The sequence below is a fragment of the Misgurnus anguillicaudatus genome, unplaced genomic scaffold (genome assembly GCF_027580225.2).
Source record: "Misgurnus anguillicaudatus unplaced genomic scaffold, ASM2758022v2 HiC_scaffold_31, whole genome shotgun sequence".
In the NCBI taxonomy this organism is placed as follows: domain Eukaryota; kingdom Metazoa; phylum Chordata; class Actinopteri; order Cypriniformes; family Cobitidae; genus Misgurnus; species Misgurnus anguillicaudatus.
Window position 1 is genome coordinate 4,900,833 of NW_027395281.1, and position 18,394 is coordinate 4,919,226.

Here is an 18,394-nt window from a genome sequence, read left to right on the forward strand (position 1 = left end):
TTTCAATACTCGTATTTCTGTCTGTTTTTCTGTAGGAGAACCCATCAGAGTGTGGCAACGCCCACTCTTTACACTGTCCAATCAGAGTTCTGCTCTCGATTCAGTTGTTGTTGCTTTATCTCGTTCTACGCTCTTAATCCAGGTCTTCTTCTTCACTGCCTTTGTCTTCATGTCCTTTAACTCCCTGTTCTTTCCTGATGTTCTCCTGGTTTTCCTCGTATGGTGCATTACAGCTGTGTGACATTTCAGCAGAGCTGATCATTATGGGAACACAACCCTGATATTACATGTGCAGATCCAAAACAAAACAACTGTCTTAACTCGTTTCATCTTTGTAATTCAGAAAATAACGAAGATAAAAACCTGCTGCCGTCAAAAATGTTTGCTTGCCAAATCCAGAAACAGGACAGGACCTGGTTTATTTTGAACTATGAAACCGCAACTGAGAGTTGACTTTATCATCATCACAGTCTCAGAATCTGTGTTTGTGTCTCGCTTCACTTGGATTTAGTGCCAAACCCAGCAAATCCAAACGTATGTGGATATTTAAATACTGGGGACTAGTGGCTTTTCCTCAGATACTTTTTGAAGCTTCCCTGCTAGGAGAAGAGGAATAACGTTTATTGTTAGAGGAAGAGTTTGATTCGGTTTGATTTATTTAAAGCTTGTTGAATGTTTTCATTCGCTGCCTGGTTTGTTATCCATCGATGCCTTGAGCACTTATCTGAACGGACCATCTTTCACATTGATGTGTATTTAACGGACCTTGAGAGAACGCTTCATAAAGACACGTTTCTGAATGTTATCTTAAATCTCTTTTGTTTACAGTTTAAAGGTGAATATTATAAAACCTACCAAGAACATGTCCAGGTCATGTTTTTCTCCAAAATTAAAGGAGACATATCATGATAATCTGACTTTTTTCATATTTAAGTGCTAAAATCGGATACCAGTGGTTCAATCAACCTAGAAAATGTGATAAAGATCAACCCAGTAACTTAGTGTTGGTAAACCATTTAATGCAGGAGGAAAAAAATTACAGGAAAATTAAGTTTTAATAAAAAAAAACACCATTATGGTGATCAGTGTTTGTTTTAAAGGGGACACATGAAAATGTGTTTTTTCCATGTTTAAGTGCTATAATTGGGTCCCCAGTGCTTTTATTAACCTAGAAAAAGTAATAAAAGAACTATCCAGTAACTTAGTGTTGGTAAATCATTCTCTGCAAGCATGTGTAAAAAAAAATTCTTGATATTTTGCTCCCCTTGTGATGTCAGAAGGGGATCTTAATATAATAAAACCGCCCCTTAATTTCCACTATCCAACCACAGAACCGTCATTTAATGCAGAAAGAGGAAAAATGACAGGACAATTGAGTTTTAATTTCAACAAACCACCATTATGGTGATCAGTGTTTGTTTTAAAAGGGACACATCATGAAAATTTAACTTTTTCCATGTTTAAGTGCTATAATTGGGTCCCCAGTGCTTTTATTAACCTGGAAAAAGTAATAAAAGAACTAAGCAGTAACTTAGTTTTGGTAAATTATTCTCTGCAAGCATGTAAAAAATAGCTAATTGGAATTTGGCTCCCCTTGTGATGTCAGAAGGGGATCTTATTATAATATAACCGCCCCTTAATTTGCACTATCCAACCGCTGCACTGTCATTTAATGCAGAGAGAGGAAAAAAATGACAGGTCAATTGAGTTTTAATTTCAACAAACCACCATTATGGTGATCAGTGTTTGTTTTAAAGGGGACACATCATGAAAATGTGACTTCCTGTGTTAAAGTGCTATAATTGGGTCCCCAGTGCTTCTATTAACCTAGATACAGTTATAAAAGAACTATCCAGTAACTTAGTGTTGGTAAATTATTCTCTGCAAGCATGTGTAACATTTTTATTGAAATTTGGCTCCCTTTGTGATGTTAGAAGGGAATGTTATTATAATAATACCACCCTTATTCTGCACTACCCAACCCACGGCACTACCATTTAGTGCAGAGAGAGAGAGAGAGACAGAAATTAATTAACAGCACAACTGAGTTTCAATTTCAACACACCACCATTATGGCGATCAGTGTTTGCATTTCATCAGCTCAACTGCATTTAAATGGACACACCCAAAAACGGTACATTTTTGCTCACACTTACAAAGTGGCAATTTTAACAAGTTATAATAAATTATCTGTGGGGTATATTGAGCTAAAACCTAACATACCTACTCTGGGGATACCAAAGATTGATCCCTTTTAAATGTCTCCTTTAAATAAACAAAGAAATTATACTTTGCATAAAGATTTAAGATTTGTTTTAATGACAGTCAACCACATCATCTCATAATGCAAAAAATTTATATAATTACTGTAATGTGGATTTTTGCATCTTTGATGCATTAAATTCAAAATCTTTTACTATTGCAGTCATTTTTAAGTATAACAGTAACAAAATACTTAACAGTGTTAAAATAAGCTTAATTTCTCTTATGCAAACTAATATTTCTTAGTTTTGATGTATGTGTGAGATATCTGAACTGGTCTTGTTCTTGATAAGATTAACCCGAGCATGTGATGTAGTGTTTTAGAGTTTTATTGACTTTTTAATGACTTTCTCTTTGTTTTTGTAAATATGTTGATTTTACACTGAGTATTAAGTTTATACTTCAGCGTGTTTAAATGGAATGGAATACAAGCTGATGCTTTGCTGTCCCGCTGCATGCTGGGAATACCTGCTATTAAATCTTCTTATATCAGGAGATTTACTGCTTTACTGACAGAACTCAAACTGTTTGCTTCAATTTGACTGACCAAAGTTTGTTATTTTGTCTTATTGAGTTCAGAAAAGTTATTGAAAGATTGATATTTATTTATCTCTTTTGATTTGAGAGATGCAGTATATGAGTATAGGCTATTGCTTGTGAAATTTCGTAAGTATTTTAAAGGTCCATTTAGAAAGACATTTTCAATTTCGAAAGTTACGTTGATTGTATTTCCCATTGGTCGCCCTTCCGAAACGACTCTACTTTCAGATCAGACTGGGTCGAGTTTGGACCAATAGTCTTTGGCTTGATGTGTTTTGTATCTTACTGGCTTAAGCAATACTTTTAAATATGTTAAATACGCTGAATTGACTTTGTGTAAAGAGAGCATGACAAGCTTATTTTTCATGACTGCTTAAAGCATATCTTTAAATAATCTCTTAATGTTTGTATTTGAGCTATCAGTATTATTTAAGATTATTTATATTATTGTGTTTATGTAAAAATCGCTGTGTTGCCATGAATTTATTAGTATGAATAGGAATGTTTCAATTATATTATATTTTATTGGCTAGTTCTGAAGATGTTTGTTTTCGATGTGAAAGGGATTTTTTCTCTTTCTGCAGTCTTCCATATCACTTCATTTTGTACAGATGGCACAGCTTTATCAAGAAAGTCTAACTTTGTATCATTGTGTCTTTCATTTCTTGGAAATGTTTATAAGAGAATTGGTGAGATAAAGACATTCATATTTTTCACGTCAACCTGGTGTTTTTGGTTTGTTTTGACTTTACATCTGTTTTAAGAACTGCAATAACACAATCGTAAGGACACAACAACTTTTTATTAGTTAAAAGTAGTTCATATTTTATGATTACTTTTTGTTGTGATTTAGGCTTCAAGTTTTATTCTGCTGAGTCTTTTCCCTAAAAAACAAACAAACAAAAAATAAATAATTAAAAAAATTAATTAATGAAAATTAATTTCCAATCTTGTATTTTCAATGTTTGGTCTTTATAACCCAAATGTATGCATGTATGTATGTATGTATGTGTTTTTCTGCATTTATTTCAGGTAGCAGTTTGGTTACAGTACCAGCAGGTGGAGCTCACCTTTCCAATCTCACGGCTCTTGACTCTCAGCTTGTTGACCTGGGACTCTGCAATATCAGCGCGCTCCTGTGACTCCTCCATCTCATGCTGCACCTTCCTGTATCTGGACAGGTGAGTGTTGGCCTGCTCCTCCTGTAAATTTAGATTTTTTTAGTTAATTTGTATCTTCTCATTTGATTTATGAACTTTTAGGATGACGTCACAATGTTCAGAAACAAAACCATCACTCACAGCTTCCTCAGCTTGACGCTTGTAGGACTTGACTTTCATCTGCAGCTTGTCCACCAAATCTTGCAGTCTCATCACATTCTTCTTATCTTCTTCAGTCTGTAGAAGTCAAAGAGGTTAAATCACTATCCAGCATTGTAGATTGACTCATCTGTTGTTACTTCTGTACAGATGGTAAGTACCTGGTAGGTGAGTTCCTTCACTCTCCTCTCATATTTGTGCACTCCTTTAAGAGCTTCAGCACTACGTCTCTGTTCAGACTCGACTTCAGACTCCAGCTCACGCACCTTCAGTAAAGAAGTATTTTACAATAAGTTTTGTTCTTTTATTTGAGTAAACAAGCAACACGAGTGCTCATATATTGCTCAACAACACTAGAACTTCTAAGGCTTTTTGTCACTTCAATTGTCTGTAGTCACTTTGTGTAACTCTCTTTTGGTTCTAATCATATTTTGTTAGTAATGTCCACTTCTCAGAGTTCTAGCCTGGCTTTAAATAGTTGGTTTTTTTTACCAATATGCTCTCTGTCGTGGTCAGGACTTGTGAGAATAAATTCTGAACCTGAACATTCAAAACCTACCCTGGCCTCCAGTTTCTGGAGCTGTTTCTTTCCTCCTTTCATTGCCAGACTCTCAGCCTCATCCAGACGGTGCTGCAGGTCTTTGACTGTAATCTCCATGTTCTTCTTCATCCTCTCGAGGTGAGAACTGGTGTCCTGCTCCTTCTTCAGCTCCTCAGCCATCATGGCAGCCTGTAATAAGAGACAAATATCATTAACTACGCTTTAGGACAAAGACACATCAAAGCTGCATTTAAGAATTATATGGTTGCACGCGCTCTTTAGAATAATATCTACATTGAAAGTAGACTGTAGCAAATACTCACATCAGTGATGGCCTTTTTGGCTTTCTCCTCTGCATTTCTGGCCTCCTGGACCGAGTCATCCACCTCACCTTGAACATGGACCAGATCAGCCTCAAGCTTCTTCTTGGTGTTAATAAGACTTGTATTCTGTGAGACATCAACCGCTTCAGTCAGAAACCTCACTGTAACCTTCAAACAGCTGTTCTCAAGTTTAGTGTTATTGTACAATTATTGTACCTGAGAGTGCAGCAGTCCCACACGCTCACTGGCATCCACAAGCTCTTGCTCGGCCACTTTGCGGCCTCTCTCAGCTTGCTCCAGTGCAATTCTTAGCTCCTCAATCTCAGCTTGCATCAGGTTATTCCTGCGCTCCACCATGGCAGCCTGTTCCTTCATGTCTTCCTGTCCCCTGACGGCTTCATCAAGGTGCAGTTGGGCATCCTGTGGCAGGATTAGGGTGTCAGCATTCAAGCTTTGATTCTAATTCAGACAACTAAACGTTTTACAGAAGGAATGTTACCTTGAGTTGGCCTTGGACGTTCCTAAGCTGTTTCTGGGCCTCAGCAGCCTGGCGGTTTGCATGGCTCAGCTGAATCTCCATCTCATTGAGATCTCCCTCCATCTTCTTCTTGACTCTCAGGGCATCGTTTCTGCTCCTGACCTCAGAGTCCAAAGTACTTTGCATGGAATCAATAACTCGTTGGCTGTTCCTCTTGATCTGCTCAATCTCCTCATCTTTCTCAGCAAGCTTTCTGTCAATCTCGCTCTTGACCTGGGTCAGCTCCAGCTGGATACGAACAATCTTGGATTCTTCATGTTCCAGAGTGCCCTGATAAACAGTAGTGAGGTTTTATTAACATACAAGAAGAGTGAGATGTGTGAGTAATAGATGCTTGCATGGTTTTAATGTTGATTTACCTCAGCTTCCTCCAGTGCAGTCTGGATCTCTGATTTCTCAATCTCCACTGTTTTCTTGGCTTTCTCTAATTCATGAATGCTCTTTCCAGTCTCTCCAAGCTGCTCAGTGAGTTCAGAAATCTCCTCTAAAGGTACAAAATACAGTTTTAAAAGTTATAGTTTCAATGTTTCTTTTTTAAGAGTGTGTTAATAAAATTGCCATTTACGTTGTAAATTCTTGTTCTCTCTCTTCAGAGTCTCCAGGTGATCAAGAGCTTCTTCATAAGAGTTCTTCATCTTGAAGAGCTCAGTGCTGAGGGAACGAGCTTCTTTCTGAGCACCTTCTAGTTCAGCCTGACCTTCCTCATACTTCTGTTTCCAGTCTGCCAGGACCTGACAAAAATAGAAACGTAATCATTAAAGTTCATGAATTTCATGAAGTTTAGATTTTTAGATGTCATGTTTTCCTTACCTTATCAAAGTTTCTTTGCTTCTTGTCCAAGTTGGCAGCCAATGAGTTTGCTCTCTCCACATCAATCATGAGGTCCTCGACTTCACTCAGCAATCTCTGCTTGGTCTTTTCCAGAGAAGCACACTTGGAGTTCACAGCCTCAACAGATTCTTCAGCATCCTGGAGACGCTGAGCCAGCTTTTTCCTTTGGAACATTGTATGAAATTATGTCTTGGTCTATCAGATGTGAATTGCTCAATAAGTTACTTAAATGTTGTGCATTTTTATACTTTGCATCCTCAAGCTCCTCAGTGCGCTGGATAGCATCAGTCTCATATTTGGCTCTCCACTGAGCCACCTCACTGTTGGCCTTAGACATGCCACGCTGAAGTTCACCTTTTGCCTCTTGCTCCTCTTCATACTGCTCTCTGAGCAGATCACAGTCATGGCGGGCAGACTGGACAGCATGAGCCAGGGCGTTCTTGGCCTAAAATTAAACATGTTTAATTTGCATTAGAAGTCTCTGTCTCCTTGTTTTTCTTGAAATGGAAATACATTTCTCTATGTGTTGTGATTTACCTTAAGTTCCTCTTCAACATGTCTCTTGAGTTCTTCAATCTGTTGAGTGAAAGCCTGTTTTCCTCGGGTCAGCTGAGAAACAAGAGCTTCTTTCTCCTCCAGCTGGCGAGCCAGTTCACCTGTTAATCCGCTTTGTGTTAATAATTCTATTGAACAATTTTATTTAAAATATAATTTTGTTATGCACTAACCATTCTCAGTTGCAAGTCTTGCTCTTTGGGCACTCGTGTCATTGAGCTGGCGAACATTTTCATCATTCTTGGACTTGATTTCACTCAGTTGGTCTTCAAGGGAACGGCACATCTTCTCTAAGTTACCCTTTAAGAATACAAAAGTGTTTTACTCATGTTTTGTCTCATTATGGAGTTTCATTTAATGATCCTCTAGTTGTGATTACCTTTGATTTGGCCACTGCCTCCATGTTGCTTGATAAGTCATCAATCTCCATCTTGTACTCACTCTTCTCCTTCTCCAGCTTTTGCTTAACACGCTGAAGATTGTCGATCTGTTCTCCCAGCTCAGCCACAGTGTCTGCCTGCTTCTTTCGGAGAGCGGCCGCTGTAGCCTCATGCTGCAAGGTGGACTCTTCCAGATCACGACGCAACTTCATAAATTCTGCTTCACGCTTCTTGTTCATCTCAATCTGGGCAGAAGTGGCACCACCAGCTTCCTCAAGCCTTTCACTGATCTCTTCAAGTTCCCTGGAGAGATCAGCCCTCTGCTTCTCCACTTTAGCACGAGCAGCTCGCTCGGCCTCAATTTCCTCTTCCAGCTCCTCAATGCGGGCCTATTTTAAAATATCTATTTAGTTTATCATACTTGTACCTTTTTTGTCTGGACTATAAGTCACACTTTTTTCATAGTTTGGCGGGTCCTGGAACTTATAGTCAGGTGCGATTTATACATCAAAATTATTTCATATGAACCAAGAGAAACTATTACCGTCTACAGCCGTGAGAGTCCGCTCTATGCTGCTCCTCTATTTATGTAATTCAGTGGATTCCGTTATGTGGAATGACTTCAGGACCTTTTGAACTTGACTTGGCTTGTCGTGTTAATTTTGCCTATTCAGCCTCCCCGGTATGTTCTGTATGCTATTGTTTAGTTGAATAACTTGCCTTTCCAGAATAAATGTCTGTTCTTCAGCTTTGATTTTGTGTAATCATTTTCTAAATAAACGCATTGTATAGTCCAGTGTGACTTATTTATGTTTTTTGTCTTCAAAATGCATTTTTGACTAATGCGACTTATAGTCAGGAAATGTGAATTATCTCAGCTAGGTACTTCATAATGTAATAGAAATTACCTGAAGTTCTTTGATCTTCTTCTGAAGCTGTGCTCCTAAAGACTGTTCATCTTCAATCTTGCTGATCAGTTGACTTATCTCAAAGTCCTTCCTGTTTCAAGAAAATTAAGGTTTGTAGAATGTGTATTGGTTTACATTTGCTAATTTTCTATCTTGTACTCACTTTTTGATCTTCTCGTCTGATTGTTGTTTGTCATTTTCCAGGTCCATTAGTGATTCCTGGGCCAGTTTCAGATCACCCTCAAGCTTTCTCTTGGCTCTCTCTAGATCCATACGGAGTTTCTTCTCTTGCTCCAGTGAACCCTCGAGCTGTTCACAAAAGTCACTACATTAGAATCTCCTTCATTGAGACACATTTTTTTCATTTATTTATGGTCTAATTATCATGTTTAACATCTTACATCATCCACTTGCTGCTCAAGTTTTGTTTTGGCTTTAGTCAGAGAGTTGACTTTGTCTTCCTCTGCCTGAAGGTCATCAAGGGTTTGCTGGTGTGCCTCTTGGAGGGCTTTCTTCTCTTTGGTCAGCTTGGCAATGCTCTCATCCTGAGAGGTCATCTCCTCAGTCAAGTTTTTCACCTAAATGCAAAGCATTGTTCAGTGTTTTTCTTATCAAGCATTTACACATGGGCCGTGTTGTCAGGAAGATGTGATTAAATGTGAACCTTATTTTCTGTTGCATGTTTCTCCTTTTCCACTTTGGCCAAGGTGAGCTCCAGGTCATCAATATCTTTCTTCAGTTCAGAGCATTCATCTTCTAGTTTCCTCTTCTTTGCAGTCAGTTCAGCATTGATCTCCTCCTCATCCTCCAGTCTCTCGGTTGTCTCTTTGAGTTTGGCCTCAAACTGGATCTTGCTTTTAATAAGACCTTCACATCTCTCCTCAGCATCATTGAGACTATCAGCTTCCTATTTATTGGGATAAGGACAAGGTTAATTTCTTGAACCTGTTGAAATCTATCAATGTGGGTATAAGCACTGCAGCACTCACAGATGCTACTTGCAGCTGAAGATCATTTTTCTCCTGCATGAGTGACACCATTTTCTCCTCAAGCTCCTTCTTTTTCGCCAGTGCCTTGGCTAGATCCTCCTTCATTTTCTCATAGTTCTCCTTCATGGATGCCATTTCTTTCTCTGTCTCTGCAGTCTTCAGAAGAGGTTTGATCTTGAAGTAAAGCTTCATCCATGGCCAGTGTTTCACATTCACGAATGAGCGGATGTTGTATTGGATGGTGAAAATTGATTCTCTGTGTAAAATATCATCAGTTAACACCTATCTTTGAAACCATTTCATTTAATGTGTTTACTAGACACTTTGAATGTACATTGTACCTCCTTTCCATCATCTTGACAAACACCTTCCTCATAACATATCCACGACAAAGGGCCTGAGTCATGGTTACCAGCGCCGCTAGTTTCTCATCTCTCATCTCCTCAAGAGCACCCAGCAGACCAGCTTTGAAGAACACCTGCAATCCCACCACAGAATTTATTTTAACTGGTAGTAAACCTGTTATCTCTGTCTACCTAGTATGACTTCAAGATTTCAACTAAACTTCTATCACATACTTTGGTGTGTCCAAACTTATACTGGTTGTGGTCGACGTCAATAGAGCCCAAGAGTTTCTCTGAAGCTTTCTTGTTGTCCATGAACTGTCCCTCAGGGATGACACTAGCATTCAATACTTTGTATCTGAAATCAAGTGTTTTGAAACATTAATGATAGGTCTTGATTGTATTTGTAGTAATATTAATGTTAAACTTTGATTGCTTAAACAGAATACCTCTGCTTGAAGTCACCGTAGAGGATTCTGCTGGGGAAACCCTTTCTGCAGATTCTGATACCCTCCAGCACACCATTACACCTCAACTGATGGATAACCAGGAAGTTCTCCATCAGACCTAAAACAAAGATGACCATGAGTTTACAAAGTAACTCAAACAATCATTAGATCTTTGATTCAGGAGTCTTTACCTGGAGTCTTGGACTCGTTGGGAATCAGGCAGCGCACAAAGTGAGGGTGAGTGCTCCTCAGGTTTGTCATCAGCTTGCCCAAGTTCTCCTGTAGAATCAATATTGTTGTTTGTTGACTTGGACAGTAATCTAAGTTGAAATACAACATTTTACCTGCTGTTGAGCAAAACGTACCCTAAACAGTGCAGACACGGTCTGGAATGAACCACCCTTCTTCTTGCCTGCTTTCTTTCCAGCAGCTTCAGCTGTTTTGTGTGTAGATGATACAAGTTAATGAAGATTTATAATTAATATTATAACCATTGTATTGTCATCACTTGTTCTGTTATTCTTACCTTCGCTTGCACTAACAGCATACAGGAGAGACAGCAGTTTGACTGATGACTTCTGATAGAGTTGCACAACAGAGTCATTCAGTGGATCCTTGTTCTTTTCCAACCAGCCAGTAATGTTATAGTCAACAGTGCCGGCGTAGTGCACCAGAGAGAAGTGAGCCTCTGCCTTGCCTTTGGCAGGTTTGGGCTTCTGGAAAGCTGCACATTTGCCAAGATGCTGATCGTGCAGCTTGTTTTTAAAGCTCATGTCTGTTGCTTTGGGGAACATGCACTCCTCTTCAAGGATGGAGAAGATGCCCATTGGCTGGTGAAGAAATACTCAAGCTTTAGCACAAGTAAATAATATAAACATTGTTTTGTCAAGTCTTTATTTTTACCTTCTCAATAAGCTCAATGCAGGCAGCTAAGTCCATTCCAAAGTCAATGAACGCCCATTCAATGCCTTCTTTCTTGTACTCCTCTTGCTCCAGCACAAACATGTGATGATTGAAAAACTGTTGCAGTTTCTCATTGGTGAAGTTGATGCAGAGCTGCTCCAAGCTGTTGTACTGACATTTCAACACAAATTCTCACTCTTGTATCTTTACATTTATATTTTTAGGTTTTTACATTTTTGATTCTTAGAAACATATTAGTAACTGATGCTTACATCAAAGATCTCAAACCCAGCGATGTCCAGCACCCCAATGTAGAACTGTCTGGCCTGCTTTGTGTCCAACATCTCATTGATACGGACGACCATCCACAAGAACATTTTCTCATAAACTGACTTGCACAGAGCGCTGACTGTGTTATTCACCTGTGAAAGAGTGTACAGAGGTCATGAAATTGATCTTAGATGATTTTAGATTTTGTCTAATAGACATTGATTGTGTTACTCATCATCACCTGTGGTACAGTTTGGCCTTTGGTCACATACTCATTTCCAACCTTCACTCTTGGGTAACACACAGCTTTCAGCAGGTCTGCAGAGTTCAGGCCCATGAGGTATGAGATTTTATCAGCCTCTATAAGCAAGCAAATTTTTGGAGATAATGGTCAATAAATGATTGCTTGTACAGTGATACGACTATCATCTCTCTTCGGATAGTTCATCTCTTACCCTCAGTGCCATCAGGTTCTGCCTGCTCCTCTCTCTGCTTCTGCTTGAACTTCATGCTGCCATGATGCATCACAGCACCTGTCAGCTTGTAGATGGCTGCTTTCTCCTCACCAGTGAAGCCCAGAATGTCGATAGCAGTCTGTTTGTTTGTGAGAGCCAAGTAAGTTCTTTTTAAAATACATTATCTTAAGCACTAGCATCATTTCTACTCATGCAAATATATAATAACAATGCTGTTGTCCACCACGTACATCTGTGGCAATGAACTCTTCCACATCATCGATACTCTTGACAGTGATTTCACCCATGCTGATCATTGGATAGTCATAAGGATTGGTGGTGATCAGAAGTGCCTCTGTAAACAATTCATGTGCACTATATTAACACTGCTCTTAGACATTGGGTTTCATCCAATAAGCTTGACTATACATGAATTTGAGCATGTAATGGATGTATGGACATTTTCGCTATCAAATCCTGATTTTATAACAACTTTCGTACTAAAATTTCTTCCAATTATATGCATAAAATATGAGATAATCTTGTACCACAAGTACACAATAATCATGAATTTTATATTCAAATACTCGGCTATAATTATATAAGTATATAATAATGTTGATATAAAATATAAAAAAAGTGAATTAGGCAGAACATTTTCGTAAGAAATTGATATGTGCCTATAAATACAAAAAACCTACGCAATTATTAGTAAATGAGACAAAGTGTGTATTGAATCACACAATACTGTCAATTTCTTACCGAGCAGTTCTGGTTTGTGTCCAGTCATGAGCTGGTAGAAGATGTGGTAGCTCCTCTCAGCAGACAGCTGGAATGTTACTCTTGACTTTTCCAGCAGATCTTTACAGGAGAACATTGACTTCAGATGACTAATATTCATGTTTGTTTATTGATAAAATATGTTTGGTTTCAATACGGTGCTACTCACAAGTTTCAATATCAGCTGACGCCAGTTTCCCAGTTGTCCCAAAGTGAATCCTGATGAATTTACCCTGAAACATTATTTAGGACACCTTTGAATGTCTGCCATCTTGGAAAGGTATAACACAAATGATAATGCATTTCAACAGACTTTAACTTACAAAACGGGACGAGTTGTCGTTCCTCACAGTCTTGGCATTACCATAAGCCTCCAGCAGGGGGTTGGCTGCGATGATTTGATCCTCCAGCGATCCCTGTGATGAATACAAGTAGTCTTTACAAGAATTGTTTCCCTAACTTTGTTTAAACTGTCTAAACTGTTTATTTTTACATTTTTCACTGCAAAAAAATGACTTTCTAACTTAGTCTTATTTTCAGTAGAAATATCTAAAAATTCTTAAATAAAGATGCATTTTCTTGATGAGCAAAATTATCTAAGAAAATAAGTCGTCTTTTTAGACAAAAAATATAAAATTTAATTGTATGGTCAAATTTTTTCTTACCCCATTGGCAGATATTTTTGCTTATTTTAAGCACAAATTCACTTAAATTGTATACTTTTTGTCTAAAAACTAGACTTATTTTCTTAGGTCACTTTGCTCATCAAGAAAGTGCATTTTTATTTAAGAATTTTTAGATATTTCTACTGAAAACAAGGCAAAAATACTAAGTAAGAAAGTCAATGTGCTTTGGCTAACCTGCATTTTTCCCGGGACAGGTTCTGCCCTCTTCGGTCCAGCCACAGCGATTGTCGCAAAGTACTGGATGACACGTTTAGTGTTGACCGTCTTTCCTGCGCCGGATTCTCCGCTGTAGTGGAAAAACGTAAATGTAAGACACTTTACATTAGAAATAAAATATTAGAAATTAATAGAATTGTTGTCATGTATTATAAATAAATATTAGAAAAGATCTAAACTCACGTAATTAGGATAGACTGGTTATCACGATCTGAGAAAACGTGTTAAAAGTTGTTTAGTAGCAGAGCATGTTATTTCATTAAGATGAGATTTTACACGTTACAACATGTTATATTTAGAATTAATGTGCACTGAGAAATCGTACACAGACTAGAATGTTAAAAATGGTTACGTTTAGTTTTGTGTTCACTTCAAAAACACGTTTAGTTATTTATTTTAAAACTTTTTAAAGAGTGTCTGACCGGTGAGCATGAACTGGTAGGCGTTGTCAGAGATGGAGAAGATGTGGGGAGGGGCTTCAACTCTTTTCTTGCCCCTGTAACCGGCCACAACAACTGCATCGTACACCGGCAGCCATTTGTATGGATTGACGGTGGCGCAGAACAAACCAGAGTAGGTCTGAAACAGAGACGTGTGTTCAACATCAACCTCATCGCAGGTATTAAAAGTGATGTTGTTAGACTTACATAGATCATCCATGCTGCGTAACGCTCTTTGAGATTATACAGCACAGTGGCCTCATTGAGGTGGGTCATCATGACCATGTCCTCAATTTTGTCAAACTTTGGTGGATTCATGGGAAAGATTTGATCTTCCTTGACAGTGACAGTCTGAAAATAAACAACAGCATCAGGAAGAGTTAGACATGACTCGAGATGTTAATAACAGTAAAAGATTAAATGAACGTACCTTCCCACTCTGAGTTTTGACGGTAGCTTTGCCACCCTCTTTACTAATAAGAGTACCCTTCAGGAACATCTCATCTGGATCAGATACAAAGAAGGCTGTTTTGGCATCAAACGGGGTGTTTTGGGCCTCAATCCTCTCTCTCTCTGGTTTGCGGAGGTAAATGGCCGCCGGGCCAAAACACTCCATCTCACCGTCTCCCATGATGACTTCTCCTGAAGTATTATAGAAATTAAAAATCAGAATTTGTACTTCTTGTTTTTTTTCTTTGAATTTCAGCAAAACCTACATTCATACTCTGCCAGAAACACACATTCTAATTCTTTACCATGACGTTTTTCCACATTTCAAAATCAAAGTAATTGAAACGGTTAAATAACACAAATTAAATGTGTAGGAGTTATAAATTGAAGAAAACATGTCAGACAAGTCAAGGAGAAGTAGCCATGTTTAGCTTACATTCCAGACATTTGTACTGTATAAAGGCTCTAATGATCATTTTAAAGGAGTGGTCAATCAAAAAATCAATTTTAACTTGATATTCGGTTATATAAGAGGTCATCATTCTTAAATGAACATCCTGCAAGCTTCAGAACTGAAAACGTCCTTGTTACTGAAATATAAGTTTTAGGCACCAAGACAAGAAAACGGTTGATTCAGGAATGTGCCAAAATAAGACTTTAAACACCTCCTCCAAACCCAAAAGGCAACAACCACTTTTGTAGCCCCACTCACAGCTTCGCATGACACACATGTGCGCCAGGGGCAAAGCAAACTTATGCAGTGTCTCTACAATCATTAAACATGTTTTTAAAGATTGCCAAATGTAACCAAAATGACTTTTAAATAAATTTTTCCTGAGAGACTTTTATTTTGACCTGGTGATCTGTTATGAGTACCCATGGAAACGGAGTGTTCGGTTGTGGAAAAACACAGTTGCTGTATTACCTTATCTCGGAGGCTCGGAACATAACATTAGGAATGCGTGGTTAAAGTTTGTTTTTGAAGAAGTTCCTGCTCGCTTGGGGAGTGTTTGTTTACTTTGTGTACCGCTAATTCATTTGTAAAGAAGTCGATGCTGGATTTGCAGAGAGACTGTGATTAAAAGCACCACTAACTTTGGATCTGACAACAATGACACAGCAGTATGATGCGAGTAAAACATTTTAGTAAGTTACTACTACTATAAGTTTCACTATTGCTTTGTAAGAGGATGCTTTATATGTCCGTTGTAACATCCTTGTCTTAACACATATGTTTGACTGTTTTAATTTACTAAAAACATTAAACGATTAATAAAGGTACAATTCTTAACAATTCGGCTGTAATATAACGATAGAAATATACAACGTTAGTGATAAGGAAGGACTTTGATTCGATTTTGATTAGATTCTAATGCCCGGTTACTGTGTTGTATATGGTAATTTGGGAATAAAGCTGTCCAATCATAGCAGTGGGTGTTTACGTTCAGGTCTTCAATGCGGCCCGCCCCTTTAAATGAACCGTTTCTCATGACAGCATCAGATCCATGTTACAAAATAGCCTATTACTTATTGATTTTGATGTTTTTTAATGTAAAAACCATGCGCACATCATAAGTAGACCTCAGACAACAGCATAAAACAATAAAATCAACAGGCTCATGGCCCCTTTAAGGATTTGTAGCGTAGGGATGTTTACAGGAGCGTTCCGTCAGTTGTGTTCAGATGTTTGATTTCTGAATCACATTAAATCAGTGACAGTGTTTCTATTGAGTCTGATCTGTACATGCATGTTTATTCATTAAATCATACAAACAGAAACGTTTGTTTTACCTTTTTCACAGCCTCAGTTCAGAGAAATGATGTTCCAGGTCTTGTTCACTAAACATATAGAAGATAGTTGTCAAAAATCTGTTATAATTACACATTACTTTATGTACAGTCAAATCTTTTTAATATAGTACAGGGTAGCTCAGTGTATTGTAGTATGGTATATTGTAGGGTAGTGGTGTATTGTACAGTGTAGCGTGATATGTTAAAATTATGGGGTAGTGTAGTGTAGTTTGGATAGTGTAGTATGGTATAGAGTATTATAATACAGTTGAGTTGAGTTGAGTTTAGTTCAGTAGAGTGTAGTATGGTATGGTATAATTGATCTAACCTATACCAGATAAAGGTGTATTAAATGATCTTACCGTGGATGGGTCTGTGTGAGGTCTTGTTGAAGTGGGTAAAACTTCTTTCTTTTATAGAGATGCTCCTGTGTGCACAGCAGAATCCATCGGCTCTATTTGGTCATGTTAATTGCTGTAAAGGTGTTGCAACACTTTGCCATTTATAGATCTGTATTTGTTATGGGCATCATTTATTTTCATCTTGATTACTCTTAATGTGCAAGTCATGATAATTTGAGATATCTAATGACTTTTATAAACATTCAAAATCATTGCATGCGAATCATAGAATCAACATTCAGTTTTTTAACAAATATTGTTTGTGTAATTAAGTTTGTGATAATTTGTGATAAGTTTTACCAAAATACTTAGCATGTGGATTTGAGTTTAGTTTTGAATTAATTTTATTTGCAGTTATTTTAATTAAGATATACATGTATCTCTGAGTCAAAGCAAATTTTATGAAGATTAAAATTTATTTGATCTTGAATGAAACTATTGTGCTCATTCTTCTGTTCACAACCTAACATGAACTCTTACACAGTAGACTAGACTAGTTTATACTAAACCAAAACACAAGGGTATATGAACAACTGATTCAACAAAACAAATAAATGTGTATTAATAGTGTTTTCTGGTTTTATAAAGATCTTTTTTTCCTCTTAGCACTTTCATCTGGATTTGTAGTGTCAGGTTCTTAATGGGTCACATAGTTTCATGAGAATAAATCATGACTGTGGATCTGCCAGGAGATGCACTGATACGGTTCAAGTAAATAGAGAACATCCCTTTATCACGTGTTCTCTGTTGATCAAGCGCGGTTTGTGTGTGTGCGCCTGTATATGCATGCATGTGTGTAATGTAAGTATTTTTGCTGTAGGGCTGTGCAGTGTTGAAAGAGATCTGTAGTGTCATTGGAGCATCGCACACATGCCAAAAAAATTAAATGGCGTTTTTTTATTTGAACTTTGATCTTTCTACACATGGAGCCCAAATCCACAAATAGAAGCTGTAGTGTCTGGCTGTGAGGCCAAATGTGGGTCATGCGTCATCTAGGGCCGGTTGCGCCAGCTGGATGTAAAAAAGTTGGTTGTAAGCCAAGGGTCAATCTTCCAGTCTCTGTTGTGAAGCCAACACGGAAGTGACCATAACTGCAATTCATCGACTGGTCGCTAGAGACTGGCTCCAAAAAGAAAACACTTCCCATAGACCCCCGTGTTAAAATGCCCAACATTTTTGCCCTTCTTGACAACTGTAAGGAAGGGTGAACTTTTTGTAACTCACCCGTTTAAATTATAGTTAACCTTAAAGTTATGCATAATTAAAAGCATGACCACTATGTCCATATTTTGAAGTCTTATGATGTAAACAGCTTTACATTAATAAAAACAAGAGGAATCACAGAAAAAAACAAAGGACAACAAAAGTAGCAAAGTACAGCTAAGATTAAACCGTACTAGTGAGCGCAGTATTAATGTAACATAAGCTATAAAATTAGCTCAAAATAAGAGTAAGATCAGTAATCGTGCATTGCAATCATGCACATGAGAGCGGCATCCCCACAGACATCTGCCTCCGATCTTATTGAACAACAGCAGAGACGTGCCAAGAGAGATAACAAGGTCTTTAAAAGAAATATTATTGGTTAATATTACCACACCTTTTATTGGTTAATATCCCCACCCCTTCCATCAATTAAAAAGGAAAATCACATTTTGATTACAAAAAGTGTATCTTTAGAACTGTCTTTGTGTAAAGAGAGCATATGTTGATATATAACAGTTTTTTGTGACTGCTTAAAGCTTATCTTTACAAAAATCTCTTAGGGGCGTTTTTCCAGACAGGGTTTAGAATAATCCCGAACTAGGCTTTAGTTACCGGTATATTAAGACATTTAAGTAGTTTTTACAAACATACCTTGCAAAAAAACATTACTGGTGTGCATCTTGAGACAAAACAATGGCACTTATATGTGTTAAAATATGTCAATACAAGGTGTTTTTAATTAAGGCAGCTTAAACTTGCATTTTAGTCCGGGACTTTGATGAGCTCTGTCTGAGAAACTGCTCCTTAATGATTCTAT

At 37.8% G+C, this 18,394-nt stretch overlaps 2 protein-coding genes across 2 annotated transcripts in view; one reads left to right on the forward strand and one right to left on the reverse strand.

Moving 5' to 3' along the window:
- LOC129453300 (voltage-dependent calcium channel subunit alpha-2/delta-2) overlaps positions 1-3,743 on the forward strand; it is a 27,614-nt gene extending 23,871 nt beyond the window's left edge. The window contains exon 38 of the mRNA XM_073865392.1: positions 36-3,743. Coding sequence (XP_073721493.1) covers positions 36-137 — 102 coding nt within the window. The 3' untranslated portion in view covers positions 138-3,743. The remainder of the gene's footprint in view (positions 1-35) is intronic.
- LOC129453295 (myosin heavy chain, fast skeletal muscle) lies at positions 3,586-16,431 on the reverse strand. The gene is made up of 41 exons (XM_055217486.2): positions 16,333-16,431; positions 15,971-16,018; positions 14,160-14,371; positions 13,937-14,080; positions 13,712-13,868; positions 13,473-13,500; positions 13,248-13,359; positions 12,711-12,803; positions 12,557-12,620; positions 12,370-12,468; positions 11,859-11,962; positions 11,608-11,746; positions 11,394-11,512; positions 11,155-11,304; positions 10,883-11,053; positions 10,506-10,809; positions 10,345-10,415; positions 10,171-10,258; positions 9,980-10,097; positions 9,765-9,888; positions 9,528-9,664; positions 9,187-9,442; positions 8,862-9,104; positions 8,599-8,775; positions 8,361-8,506; positions 8,198-8,288; positions 7,289-7,678; positions 7,083-7,209; positions 6,892-7,010; positions 6,603-6,799; positions 6,334-6,517; positions 6,089-6,254; positions 5,883-6,007; positions 5,485-5,793; positions 5,202-5,405; positions 4,986-5,111; positions 4,681-4,851; positions 4,283-4,387; positions 4,104-4,199; positions 3,873-4,004; positions 3,586-3,686 (listed from the first exon to the last, which is right to left on the reverse strand). The coding sequence occupies exons 3-41, from the start codon at positions 14,358-14,360 to the stop codon at positions 3,666-3,668; spliced, it is 5,808 nt and encodes a 1,935-aa protein (XP_055073461.2). The 5' UTR covers positions 14,361-14,371; positions 15,971-16,018; positions 16,333-16,431; the 3' UTR covers positions 3,586-3,665.
- Between the last annotated feature and the right edge of the window lie 1,963 nt (positions 16,432-18,394).